The sequence below is a fragment of the Amia ocellicauda genome, chromosome 7 (genome assembly GCF_036373705.1).
Source record: "Amia ocellicauda isolate fAmiCal2 chromosome 7, fAmiCal2.hap1, whole genome shotgun sequence".
NCBI classification, from domain to species: domain Eukaryota; kingdom Metazoa; phylum Chordata; class Actinopteri; order Amiiformes; family Amiidae; genus Amia; species Amia ocellicauda.
Genome location: NC_089856.1, coordinates 43,268,172 through 43,283,182, shown reverse-complemented (window position 1 = coordinate 43,283,182; position 15,011 = coordinate 43,268,172). Strand labels below are relative to the sequence as shown.

The 15,011-nt window shown below is 42.4% G+C and overlaps 1 protein-coding gene across 2 annotated transcripts in view; it reads right to left on the bottom strand.

Annotated features, from left to right (window-relative positions):
* ephb1 (EPH receptor B1) overlaps window positions 1-15,011 on the bottom strand; it is a 197,900-nt gene that overhangs the window by 75,380 nt on the left and 107,509 nt on the right. For both annotated transcript variants that reach the window (XM_066709787.1, XM_066709788.1), the window contains exon 4: window positions 1,784-1,939. In XM_066709787.1, coding sequence (XP_066565884.1) covers window positions 1,784-1,939 — 156 coding nt within the window. The remainder of the gene's footprint in view (window positions 1-1,783; window positions 1,940-15,011) is intronic.

Here is a 15,011-nt window from a genome sequence, read left to right as displayed (position 1 = left end):
CTCAACCAATTAGGCTGATGCTCCGAAAGGGAAACAGCTTGCATAGTTTCTTTCTTGCTGCTGTCACAGAGGCCGGAGAAGCCTATTAAAAATCCTGTTTAAGTTTTCAAGGGGGGAAGAAAAGGAAAAAAGAAAAGAAAATGGTGCAGGGCTCAGACTGTTTTCTAATGATGTAACACTGAAAGAAAGATGTTCAGATATACAGCATATTAAAGAGGATGAAAAAGACTCATCATGATTTTAATAACATTTTCCTACTGATTCTGGTGATTTAAACAGAGAGATTTGGTCGATTAGGTAGTCAAGTCAAGTTGGGCATGAAGTTCATGATTGTGTGAGTAGCAAACTGCCTCAGTATTTAATATACATTACATTTTACATATATATAATGCGTATCTTACATTTACACATAAGATGTACACATATGTATCATATTATGAGATCAATGGCCCTCACACAGTGTTTGACAGTATATTGATGGGTATGTGGTGGGTCGAAAAGCATGGGTTCATGACCAACAAAAGAACGAAAGTATTAAAACTAATAAGGCCTCGAAACAGTGGTAGTATATCAAGCCTGTGCAGATATATCGGAACAAATATAGTACACCAACCCCCCTTTACAACAGTATTCACAGGCCCTTTTCAATTAGACCTCCGTGCCCCTCAGCTTTCTACAAAACAGCACAGAGAGATCTCGGAGGAATTATTGTGAGCAGGATTAGAAGAAAACAATGCCAACTGACACGGGGAAGAAGGGGAAAAAGGAAAGAATCAAAGGTGGTAGTCCTCTATCAAGAAAACGGCAAATCCAGAAGAAACCGAAATAAAAGCCCAACTCTCTGCGATTACAGACCACAGAAAACCTTTACGTTGGCTACACGGCACTGCAGACTGCCTACTCGAACTGAAATGCTCGGCCACGGCTAATCACAGCAGATGAGGAGTTTCAAAGCACAGGAGGGGAAAAGACAGCGGGGCCAGAAGTCTTAATCTGCTCCACAGAGCTCCCTGGGTCCCCCTGACTGCGAACGCCAGTGGCCTTGTTTCTTAGCACTGAAACAAGCGTCAGGCTCATTCTGTGCTGCTATAATGAGAAGAGTACTATATAGTTACAAAGGAAAACAAACACACATTTCGTTTTTCATCCTCTCTTCCCTTAAACCTTGGGGATCGACTCACAACAGAGCTGTTCTTGTGGAGGTAACCGACACACAAGTCAGCCATCTTCCATTCATGAAATAATAATCTGCCTCGCTTGCTGTTCATGAATGGATTTCAACCTTTTTCTTGTTTGTTTTTTTTCCAGGTGGCCTACATAGTATGTTACATTTTTTAAAACTCTCTTGGGTTTCAAAGCCTGGTATGGGCAGTATTTGGAAGCAAGAGCAGGCTGGTTCATTTTTAATTCCAGACCTCTTAAGGTAGTGTTTGGATTGTGATATGAACAGATGTATTGTCAGTCTCCTCGGGGGAGGAAATAGCAAAGAGGGAAGCGAACATTTGTCAATCGTGATCCACAACTCGTCTCAACCGGTAGCTCAATTAGGAAAAACCTACTCCCAGCTGGTCCAATAGACAAGTCCTTGGATGTGCAAGACTTGGCCGTGCGCCGTCAAAATCTGGGTAAGCTCGAATGCCCCTTTTCCATGCGTACATCCAACAGGACCGAGCCCAGCTGGCCTGGTGCGGGTTGGGTGTTTTTCTACTGCACTGCCCGAGCTGAGGTCAATGACATCACACGCTGTGGAAGTCGAGAGTTGCATGGCATTCTGGGTACTCACTGGTGCAGGGCACATCGGGGAGGTCCATGTCTCCGCGGTAGTAGCCGTTGCGGCAGACGCAGATGGTGGCCGCCTCCATGGTGGACCGGCTGTTGGTCGGACACTGGGAGCACAACCCCGTGCCTTGGCTGGACTTGAACGTTCCTGGGGGACAGGCTGTGGAGAGGGACAGACAGATAACATGAGACATTCACTCAAGACACCAGACCAGGAGACAAAGGTACAGTCATCTGCATTTGTGCGATATTCTCATACTCTCCATTTGTATTACAATAAGAGGAGATTCTTTGTATATTACACAAAGACTAGACAGTCATTTGTTATTCATTATGTATTCTGGCACAACAGCAAATGTAACGGATGGAAAAATGTATATACCTCTGCTGGGTACATCTCTAGCATTATGTTAACATTTTGAGTAAGAATACTTAAAGGGAAGGTCCCACTAGATTTAAAATCACAGGTTTTATGCATCTTTAAAGATGCATAAACCATGATTTAAAAACTAGTGGGACCTTCCCTTTATGTCTGCATGTAAAAGCTGGGAAGTCTAGCTCTTGTCACTGCTACGGCTTGAGGTTTCCATTTTGATGTTGTTGTTGTTGTTGTTGTTGTTGTTTGTCTTTTCCCTTTTTATTGATGTACAGTAAAAGCATCCTCTAATGTTTGGAGCTCTATAAGTGTTTGTTAAATGTGTTTGCAATACTAAAATATAATTCACGTCGAGGGCATCTGACAGCTCGAGATACATTTAAAAAATCATGAAGTGCTTTAAAATCAACAAGGCCGGAATGTAACCATTACCCAGACTTACCAGAGTACTGGCCTCTCATGATAGACAAATTCTCTGATCATGTCGCCTGGTACAAAGGCAATGTGTTGCTCTGTTAAGAACGCTTACATGGGAAATGTAACATAACATAGTAATACCGGTTCACTAAAAAAACACTTTAGTGAAAAGTAAATGAGCAAATTGGCAATTGCAAATTAATATAAGTCATGGCACGATGCTTGTTCTTGCGTTTTATTTATTTTGAATACACAAAAGCTATGTTCTTTTCTCAATATCCCCAGCAAAACAAGCAGCCAACAGTTAAAAGCACATACTGGCAAATATATTTTTAAAGGTAGAACTGAGTGTTAAATAGATTCTTAAAACTTGACGTTCACAATTGGCAACATTTGTATCTATGATTTACAGTTTAGTTTGTTGAATTGTTTTCCAAAAATAATAATAATAAACAAACAAACTGGCCCTTCTTATTGTTGTAGGTGTGGAAACAAGCTCTACAAAACCACAACGCTCAGATTCATTTGCACGAGCCCCTCTCTCTGGTTGCCAGTAATGCGCTGCTCAGCAGAGATTCCCCAAACACAATTCTCCACTCTTAACAGCTTCAAGAACCGAGTGCAAAGAAACTGCACCAACACATTTCTGGGCAGCAAAACCCATCATCAAAACATATTGATTCGATAAACACAGGCTGCTTACTTCAGACAGAGCGTTTGAGATGCATCACACCCTCAGCATGGAACAACTTCTCACAGTCGACAAAAGACAAGAAAGCTTTTCTAGTCTTCTGAACAAGAGTAAGACTAGGCACCTCTCAGAGTGTCCGAGTAATGATCTCTAACATGTTTGAAGATGAGTGGTACCACTTAAAATGCACAAGAACCTTATAACAACTTGTAAATGGCAAGATTTGATTCAGTACCTGTTGATTCATTTTTCTACAGTCTTTGCATGTTCTAAGTACCAATAAATGGTAATTAAAAAAACCACAATCTGACTCGACAATCTGACTTCCGACAACTTCTCCCCCCATTATGCCGCTGGCTAATTTATTTTCTGAGGCCTTATTATATATGAGCTGGTGCAACAGTATTGGCACCAGCACTCAGGAGACGTGATGGTACTATACATTTTTCATTTATTGATTCATTTATAGGCAGAATGAATAAGTGAACTGCATTTAGATTTTTAGTAAAGCACTCTGGGATGTGATTTTAACTATTCGTGTCAAGTTTAGAAAAAAAATTGTCCTCTTTATATCCCTTGTAACGTCCTCCAAGTATCCTTGTCTTTAATGATACAATTTATCTACCTTATTCAAAGACCTTCCCATGGTACTTTTATTGTAATAAAACCAGAACTAATATAACCCCTTTTCTCATATATACTTAATTATTAAATTATTACTTTCATCAACCTTGATTGATCCTTGATATATCTGTGATTTTGCATGAAACTATATACGCCAAATTAAATTAAATTAAATTAATAAAATCATAAACAAATTACGTTCTTATAGAGCACAGACCTTCTTTTGGGATGTTTATTGGTAACATATTGCCATGAAGTTGACATGAACACTCGATCCTGTTGATAGTGTCTCTCCTCTGACTGTAAGGTCTACTCAAACGTACTGTTGCAGCATACGGCGAAACAAATGAGCACCAAATATCTGTAATCTCAGGCTGAGCATGACTCTGCACTCCCTACCCTTGGCACTAACCACCAGAGCGTGCTGTCTTTTATGTTTCAGAATAAATAATCTAGGTGGATTAAATCTCTGTGCCTCTATATCAACTGCCTTTAAGTTTTAATTAAAATTTTTATGCTACATTAAAATGAGAAAAGGCGAGGAGCTTAGGAGCCAGCAGTGTTTTTTATGACACTATAAAGCAAGGGGGCTTTTACGAGGCCCCCGAGCTGTTTGACTTGCAGCACGCGTTTCCGGCTGTCCCGCGGCTTCGACCCCAGAAAGAGACAACAGCTCCGGCCTTCCCCCCGTCTCACATGCCATTGTCTCCGTGATTGAAACCTGCCCACTCCTGGAGTGAGACTGAAAGGGAAGGTGCCATTTTTAATGAGGAGCCACGACCACAGTGGAGGCCAAACAACAGGATGGCTCATTTTGTGCCATGGCAACATGGTTTGTGAAGATCCCCGGCACGGTGAGTCCTCCGTTTTAAACAAGGGGCCTCTCATCTCGGTCTGACAAAGCTCGTTAGCTCCTCCACTCACCCGGGTCTGTGTAGCTTCAGGCTGGTGGTGGGGGGCATCATAAATAGTGTTAAGCGGAAAACACACAGGGCTTTGCATTAAACACACTCAAAGCAGCAAATGTCTAAACTAATAACCCCCAATAGGAAAATGAGCAACAAAAATAAATGGATATTAAGCAGTAAAAACAGCAACATCTCCCACAGAATAAAGTCAAATGGATAATTTCTCAATCCTCAGCATAGCTGCTGCACGTACTGTGTGGAGGCAACGTTTGGAAATCGGAGATATCGGCTCTATCCTCTGGGAGGTTTTCACGACACGGCTTGAAAGTGATTTCAATCAAGTATGGGGACAGAACCTGAGCCTTCAAACAGGCCACAGGGATGATCTATTGACCAAGCGTACACAGAGCAGCCGACACCAAAAAAGACAGGGACAGTCAATCGGAGAAGCAATCTGGAGCCAGCCTGGTCTCGAGCTCACAGGTTACAAAAACTATCTGAAGAATCGATTGCAGAGGAAACAGGAAGCTGTTGGAGGTTAACTACAATTGCACACACTCTCTGTCCCGTTGAGAGAGGGCAAGAACCTGTTCATTGAAACTAAGAGAACTGCAATAAGCGTGTGTCTGTTGGTAGAATATACGCAGACAAGTACATTTTGATGGGACGCTGTATTGATCATTATGAGACTGTATTCTCTGCTGCCACAGCGTTCATATGTGAGAGAAAGAGGTGTTTATTTGAGCACCAGGAAATACTGCCAAATTCTATACATTTCACTGTGTAACCATGAAGGCGGGTATCAGGTTACCTCACAGACAAGACACAGCCAGCTAATTAATACCACCTGGCTGTACCTCCACAACAGAAACATCTACACTACATATCAGGTTTGAACATCCATTTTCATTAAACATCTGAGCTGAAACACATTTAATGCGACAGTTACAGTACCTACAGCACAATGGAGGTCTCCACACATGCGGTGCACTAGTTCACTGGTTCTAGATGGTCTCATCATTTTTGCCCCCAAACCCCAATTAAAAAACTGTGAGTGACATGGCGAAAGTTACTACATGTTGGTGTTGGAGTTCTATAACATCGTGTCACCCGAAACCATTTTCAACGTGTGGTTGATTTAATATGAGACGTCCTTGTGTGAATGAAATTGGTCAGCCAACTGCAGACATTATATCGGCAGATCAATTCTAACATGGGCAGCTGATATAAATAAAGGTGAACGAGAGCTTGACCCAGGGATTAGATGTATCCACAATTGGTAATGGATTGGAACCATTCGTGTGGTTTCTTTGAAATGGACCCCAAAAAATAAGAAAAAGGAAAGATCTTATTTCACATTCATTTTCAAAACCCACAAAACCTTGTATCTAAATCAATCATTTCACACACCAAGTCCAGCTTCAGCTGCACAGTGTTCAGCCTTTTTCCCAAACACTGGAAACCTACCTACCAATTGCTTTTATTTTCGGGTGCTATAGAGAGTATAGATAGTAGCCAGATTGCTTGCCAAAGGTGAGCCAGCCGGGGTGCTGATGGATCTCTGTGCCACTGCAGCCACCCAGAACAGGTGCAGCCCACAGATCGCCCCGTCAGACCCCCTGGGGCTCCAATGGGGAACAATAGGTGGATATCAACTGTGAGCACAGAGGGATATACTTAGCTGTGCCAGGGGGTCAGGCTTTGTTCTGGGATCTGTTAGTGGGGATTAAAAGAGGAAAAAAAACCTCACCAGAGCATTGATTGAGGGAAGCTTCTGTCAAGACACAATCTGCAGAGGCCGGTGTGGAAAGCAGTGGCATATAGGGGTCACAGGTACAGTGCAGGGCAGACACACAACCCGTTCCCATTTTGTTCTTGATCTTTAGTCAGGTTCCTTTCATGTTTCAGCAGTAAAATGCTTTGAGCAGCCAGGGAAACCTTATAACGGTCTTAGTATTGAAGCTTTTCGCTCTTATAAAGTGTGTGTGCGGGGGGGGTATATGTGCTGACAAAATCTCTGGGAATGTACTTATTTCTCTTTAGCTACATTTTTGCTGTAATTGTACAATTTCCAATGTTACACCCTTGAGATAAATCTTGAGATAGTGATGGAAAAATACCAATCTTACAGCTGTGGATTTTCACAAACATTTCCCTAAATACCAATCAAGACAGATATATAAACACTAAAATCCGACACACCCCCGCAATAAAATCGTCACCAACTTTATTAAATACTAAACTATTCAATATTAAACATGATCTGTTCACACCCCACTTTGCTTTAGCTTCACAGCCCGAGCTGTCCACAACCACACATTTGAAGCAAACAAATAATTGGTTCGATTTGTACTCTCCCTCACTCAGCTGTTTGTCTAAACAATTCGACAGTTCAGGTCTATAATGCAGAGAAGAATGTGTTCCATCAGCAAGCTGTAATAATTTGTTTGTCCTCCTGAACACAAAGGAAGCTGAAGTTCATGAATAGCCAACTAATGCTCACATGTCGAGGAATGCACCCAATCAGTGAGAATCCGGCTCTTACATTTTCTAAAGTGTGCAGAGAACAGATTTCACTTTTGCAGTCCAGTCCCGGGGGGCGGTTCGAGAGTTCACAACAATAATAGGCTTTGGAAAATAATTGTTGACATTGAGTGACATGTCCCACACTCTGAGGTCTCCCCGGGCTTGGCTGGTGCTACAAAACAACGCAAAAAAATCATAAAATAAGTAAAAACTCCTGCCAACATTGCATTGTAGCGAGGGAATGGTTTCACAGCAGGCAAGCGCACTACTTTGATCCACACATTTGCTTTAAGCTTCAAAACGAGTTGATCGCCAGTTGCGTCTCTGCGTTCAGACAGCTACTTTGACTCAGCAAGAGTTTTGTAACTGGTAACCAACAAGGTGGGCATCTGCTTAAACGACTTTAAAGTGTAAAATATAAAAAATGACAGGAAGAAAATGAATGTGAAAATAATAAAGGATAAAATAACCAAAGAAGCTCAGGATTTTCCACCCAATGCATTTATCTTTCCTGCAACAGGAAAAATTAAAAATAATAGTTTAAGGAATCAGAACAAAGAAAACGTACTGAAATCCTTGGTTTCAGACAACAAATACTAACTGTCTGCGGTAAATTACATGGCCGTTCTCAAAAAATAATGACTAGAGGTTTAATATCATGGAAACACTGATGGCAAAAATCAAGCCATTTAAACATCCGTGGAGGGAAGCAAACTTTACCTTCCCGTCATGTCTTCTTGGTGTCTCACACAAACGCGGATTTCTCGCTCCCGGGCGACACTCTCCGTGCGGCCAAAAACAGCAAAGCTCTGGGTGTGTTGTCGGCAGAGTAAACTAATCTCTTTCTCTCTGTTTGTAATTTCCTCAAAGAAGATGATACCATTTAATCTTTATGTGAGCTGGAAAGTGTAATCTTTATCTCGGAGGCGATATTAAGCTCTATCACAACCCTCCAAAGCCTGTGCTCAATACCAACAAACCATAAATTCCAGGCCAACTGCAATTCGCTGATAGCTATCAGATCGCAAATACGGTTCCCACTCTCCCGATGTCAGGTGGGGATAGAGTACCGCGCTCTCCTTAACAAGCAATGCGCCCTGGCAACGGCTTTTACTTAATGATTGTAAGATCCTAATTCATTATACCCAGATGATAACGGGCAAATTTATAACGTGGCGCTGGGAATATCGGCTGTAGCAAATTGAACACAAAAGATGCTGTGGTTGGGAGGTGACAGCCAGCAAATTGGATTCAATGGAATGAGTGAGGTGGGAGGTGGGGGGTCTGAGAGATAGTAAATTCAGGACAACCAGATAAAGAAGAGTGGGAAAACAAGGTTGAGAGCCCGAGGTTGGGGGAAATAAGCCTTGTGCCAATTCAACACCTTCAGCAAAGTAAATTAAATTCTTGTTATGTGGCAGCAAGTGCCTGTCAATAGATTTTGAGTCAAGGATTGTGATCTGAAGTCTAATAAACTACCTACACCCTAATAAGTCATTTTATCAATGCCATCTTCCATAATGGCATTTGCATCACCCTATTGCTGACCCAAAAGTCAGTGAATCTGTCTACTATTTTCACACCAAACTCACATTGTGGCTGCGGGTTATGTGGCTTGTTTCTAGTTTCACACTCGCATCAAAGCACCCACTCAGAATTAGACTCATTTGCAGTGGGAGAGTTCAACAAAGTCGCTGAAAGCTGCTAAGTATACCAAGCTTTCCTTAAGTGTTGTCAGATCAGCCTCCCAGCCCCTGTGGCCAAACAGTCCTCTGACGTGGGAAGAGCCTCTGTCAGCACACTTAACTTCTGCCCACACCACAAGGATCAGGGCACGACCCCCGTTGACCCCCCAGCTCAATTTGTTGTGCTGACCTGCACTAAAATGGGGTCTCATTTACACATGCATATCTTCACTCTGGAGATCTTTTTGTGTGCCTCTCCGCCTTGTTTCTCTGAGGGCTATAGCTGGCAGTCGGATTGATGTGGCCATTGACACACCCTGATGGATGGCTGTGGGTTGTTGTCTCTGCCTTTATCTTCTTTCCTCTCCTCTGTCGCCAGCCTCCCGCTCCACCAGAGTTCAAAAGATATCAACAGCAGCAGCCGAAGCTTTGTGTTTATCTTTGTCGATCAACAGAGCATCACACTAGGTTTGTGCCGAAATGCTAGTCGAATTTAAGGAACCGAAGCCCAAAGCTAGGCCACATCAAAGTTAAAACGATAGCTTTCCCAGCACCAAAAAAAAGTACCAAATGCGAAATATCCCGGTATCAAAACAAACCCTTCCCAAGGAAAGCCACACATTTCACAAGAGGTGTGTGTTTTGTCTGTTTTTACACTGTCTTTAAACCATTATGTTTATTTGACTTGTTTTGTTTATTGTACTAGAAATGAAAATAAAAGTTTATCCAAAACAAAATGTAGAGTGGTTATGCTCAGACAGGCATGGTCAAGGAGAGATTCAAAAGATGCTAATTAAACATATTCAGTGTTTGTTTTTCTAGTGTTTTTGAAGCAACAAATTCAAGTTGTAACAAAACGTTAAATTGCTTCAGAGTCCAAATAAATAAGCTGCTGAGCAATATAAAGTTCTGCCACCATGTTGTGTGTTTTTGTTTCTGTTCATAAACACACCCCATTTTATGTGAATATGGCCAAGCCTTTTCTTCCAATCTGGAAGAAAAACTGAAGTCCAGTGTCTGTTTAGGTCCAACGCCAGCTTCGTTCCACATTCCTTTCCACAGCAATCATCTGGGACTGGGACTGCCTCTGGACTTCACTCTATTTTTGAATCGGCACTGGATACAGCTGTGTGGCGTCAGAGCTGGACTCGGTGGGCGTGTCTCCTGATCTTTGCCTCGTGATTGTCGTCAGTTTGGGTTTCCAGGCGGATGGAAACCCCTGGGGGAGGCCTCCCTTTGTTGGATATTTCTCAGGAATCCCACATGATTTTGGAGAACATTAATCACGGGTCCATTCTAGCGCCGACAAACCCCAATGTCACTCTGAATGGGAGAGCTGGGACATTGTGTAGGTGTAGATGATGACCAATCAAGTCAGGAGACGAACCGGGTCAGTGCTGACATTTCGGTCTGAAGGTTACCTATTCTCTATGGCCACATTGTCCATTACTTCACATTTATTTGCCCAGAAGAATATTTTAAGACACAGCTAATACATGTCAATATGGTATGATACGGTTAATCTCAGTTACCCTCCTGCCCTCGGCTATATTACTTCTGGTATGGTTTGGCACCGATGTAGTTACTTTAGATATATTCTGTGCATGGATATAACCTATATATCACTATAGTTCACTATAGTCCGTTTCATTATTTTGTCAAATCATGATCAAAACACTTCTGCAGTTGCACATACACACACCAACTTCTGGACACTGCGGTATACTATTAAAATTAATGAAGTCACCAGGGCAGCTAGAAAAACTGCTCTCTCTCATAATTTATCAAAGACAGTTCACTGGCTTTCACCCAGGTTCCAAGGGTATAGTCCTATCCTACAAACTAACAATCACACACACCCTCTCTCTCACTCTCAGACACACAAAAACGCACACGCAGGACTTTCTGACAACAAACCTCAAAGCGGACTGTTCCTACATTTCGATCAATTAAGCACAAACACAAAAAGTCCTTGCTGGCCAGTTTTTGTATATATTTTTAGTAAATGGGATCTTTCTTTGGATCCTGTTACCCCAAATTATTCTGCTTTCACAGTGTTGGTCCACAAATACGCCTTCATGGTTCTCGGGAAGAAAGACACACCGGCAGAGAGTTGGGGTAGACCGTGCTCTGGCCGAAGTGTTTACAGTGTGAGGGAAGCTGCCTGCTCGCTCTCCCCATGACAGTTTGAAGAGCAGGGGCGTGGAGGGAGGAAGCAATGTCAGACAAATTAGCCCGGGCAGGCGGCTGTCATCCCCGACTGACTGATCACCCCACCGTGGCCTCCAGCACTTCCATCTCACTTGTGTAAAGTAAGCTTCAGCTGCTGTACATTAAGCGAGAAGAGCAACTAGGTCATTGGGGTAGATATCTCACGCTTCTGACCAGGACACTTTTCCCCTTCATTTCTTCCCTTCAAAAACATGCATGTGTGCCTGTGTGTGTGTAATGGAATCACACCACTTAAAATAAAATAATCCCTCCATAGAAAGCATGCCAAAAATCTAATAATTTGCCACTGATTATAGCACGCCAATCATAATTACCATGACTGATCTATCAAGTCTATACAAAGAGGCCACTTTGAGCTTTCACAAGAAGAGACTGTGATAGTATTTGACAGTACGATTTCAGCGCTGGATGCTTTCCAATAGTTTACATTCACCTCTATGTGTCTACCTGTAGGCTATAGGTCTGTCAATTACCAGACTATTACAACACTTAGAGAGTGAAGATTTTGCAGTACATGTCTTATTGTCATTTGTCTACCTGCAATTGACATATCTTAGATGAAGCGTAATTACAGTGCTTTTATTATATATAGAAGTGTATCTGGAAGAATTTGAAGATTGCAAGAAAGTTGTATAGTGCATGCTTCGGGAATTGAGGACAAGACATACTTTTTAGGGATGTAATATCTGCCCTTCTTCAACAGAGGGCACCCCAACTGCAGAAACACATGCCATGGAAAAAAGCAAGAAAGTTAAATGTATTTGACCTTTGATTCAGGTTCTTCCCTGACCTATTTCTGTACCACAGCTCAGAAACCCTCTATTGCAGCACTTAAATAAAGGTAATTATATGGGAAACACGTCAGAACCAAATGCAGTTGCACTGATCAGGCTTGCACAAGCAATGTGGTAGACTGGTAAGAATATCTCACCACAACATGTGCCAGCGAAGCCTCCAACAGCAGGGAGGACGACGTGTTAGAAAGTAATTAGTCATATGAATATCTGATCATTTCTGTGGCTGCACAGACAGCGCGCTCGTGGGCATGAGTGTCGGGGTGCCCCGTGCCGGCGTCACGCGCGAGTCCTAATGCTCCAAGCCAGGCGGTGCCAGCGGCGCCTACGGGCAGCGGCAGAGGCAGCACCGTCCCTGGGCACCGCTCCGTCACTATGGAAACCGTGCAGCCGGTGCCGCGCTGGCAGAGGAGCCGCCGTCCTGGTTGAACGGGGCCCAGCGACAGACGGAGTCCGCCGCAAGATCTGGAAGACTGTAGGATACGCCATTCCCAGTTCTTAACTTCGGGGATTTGTTTCAGATCTTGGAAGCTGGCACCGCTTGGCCCACTTGGCTCCCGAACTGAGGTTTTAAAAAGCAGGGGGTGTCTGCCAAAGCCTGAACCTGACAGATGAGGACCGCTGGTCGAAAACACCGCCGTTTGAAGCGCGAGACCACTCTCCCACTGGCTTCTCTGCAAAACATTTGCGCAACACAAGACCTCCATTAATATACTGTAGCAAGATGAGTTCCTTTCATTTCAGTGCTATTGAAAGTGAAAGCAAAACTGAGAGGGGAGAGAAGGCAGTGTGGGTTGCAGGCGCTAGTTTTGTGATATTGTGCCACCGGAGGTCCACATGCCAATGCAAAATCTCACATAATTGGGCTCAGATAGGAGTTGTTGCCAGCTTTCTTAATCTGGCACGAGCAGGACAGACCCTGAGACTGACCTCTCTCTAAAATCCCCCCACAGTGGATGTATTTCCAGTCAAGGAAGTTCATTTCAACTGTCTATAGGAAATGAATTACAGTCCATAAGAGTAGAACTGAAAAAACAGCAAGACAAAAACATCACAATCCTAAAACTCTGAATTCCAAACTTTTATTGTCTTACTAGTAAAATATCTTCCAGGACATATTCTTGTTTCCTCCTGTAAAAATATATTTTGCTACTTCCTTTCAAACGGCCTGCTCTAAGTATCGCTCCTGTCCATTAGCCTCAGACACAGATCAATTAATCTATAGCAGGCAGTAAAAGATAACTGGGCACGGTTTTCTGCGCTTCCTTTTCAGAGCAATGGGCATTTATGTTTGTTTTCCCTCTCGTTGCTCCTCCGGCCCTTACGCAGCCAAGAACAAATCTGTTCGCCTGTAGGATCGTCTAAATCAATATTCCAAGTCGGCCTGAAAGATTACTCCTAGAATGGCTCAAATTGAACAGGATGGTTCTGCTTAAATCATTCTAATTATTTGGGGGATATTGTTTAGAGTTTGTTTAGACTAAATAAGTTACTGTTTTCATGCAGATTATATAGTTGACTGAAGTGAAGTGATATATATATATATTGCTAGAAGTTCAAAAGTAGTGTAGAACACATGACAAATTGTATAATAACGGGAAATTATATTGATTATGTTGCACTCCAGACACAGATCTTGCCAGCGTTTGGTGGCTCGTATGTCTGTGCATCAGATCGAAGCAGAGAGATTTACTCCGGTGGCAAACAGTTTGAATCAACATACAGTAAACACTGAGGTCCAGTCTTTGTTTCTCTTTTTCTCAATTTTATGAGCAACCCATTCATAATGTATGTACAGACAAAACACAACGGTGACTGACGTGGTTCCATCAATACTACTTACCATTCTGTAAAACAGCATTAGGAAACACTGTGAAAATATTGTTTCTCAAAGCCCTGGGAGTACAGTGAGAGAAGTCTACACTAGACCAGCAGGTCAGTAAAGCAGAAACATGAATTAGAAAGATTATTACTGCATCTCTGATCCTACCCAAGGGTTCTGCGAGGTACAAGCTCACCTTGCATCAAAAAGGCCAAAAAATAACCAAAAAAGACCAAAAAAAGAGGCTAGACGGGTCAATAACTACACTGGGCCACTGACATTCAATTCAAAAAGCGGATCGAAACCGCACTTTAGGGCATAATACTGTTTGGTAAGATTAACATGTGGAAGAACATAATTTCACTGCAAAGATCTCCACATGCCTTTTCAAAGGTAATTTGCAAGTGAAATTCCCATTTCTTACATCACTTACATCAAAACTTTAACCCTCCTGCAAACACAAAACTAAAAAACCTGTACTGGGTGGCGTCTTCATTTTTTTTTTGTAAGATGCTACTTCCTTTAACTCATAAATGTGACCATTGTGATGCACAAGTTTGCTATTAGCGGGTGGCTTGCCTATAAATCAGGACTCTGGTCACTGATTATTGGTGGTTATTCCTTGATTATTCCATTAATGTTGGCAAAAACGCACCGTGAACACATAAATACATATTAGGCTCAGGTTTTAATTACAGCGTAACAGAACGAAATGAAATGAGGATCTCCGCTAATTGGTTTCCCGAGTCTTGCAAGCGATTACACAATTGAAAAGCTGCGATGCAACATTATTTAAAGGTACTCATTACCAAGGCTTTAATTCTTCATTGGGAATTTACACCTGACACATTCAGACCTATTAAACCAGAGGGGGTAAAGGTAACAAGGGGAAGTGTCCCAATAGGAAGATGTTTCTTTCGCATGTATTCCCCACTAACTCCAGGCAGACTTGTGTTTGTGTGGATGTCACACACTGAGGGACCCTGTGTCACATGTGTAGTCAACCTTAACTGTAATGCAACGGATTTATGTTATTTGCACAAAATGGCTTGACAGCGATTGTCTCTTTAAGATGAACTACTATGTTCAGATACAGTGAGTGGAAAACCATTTTAAAACATAACACATAGCCTACGTATACAATCTTTTCTTAGTTT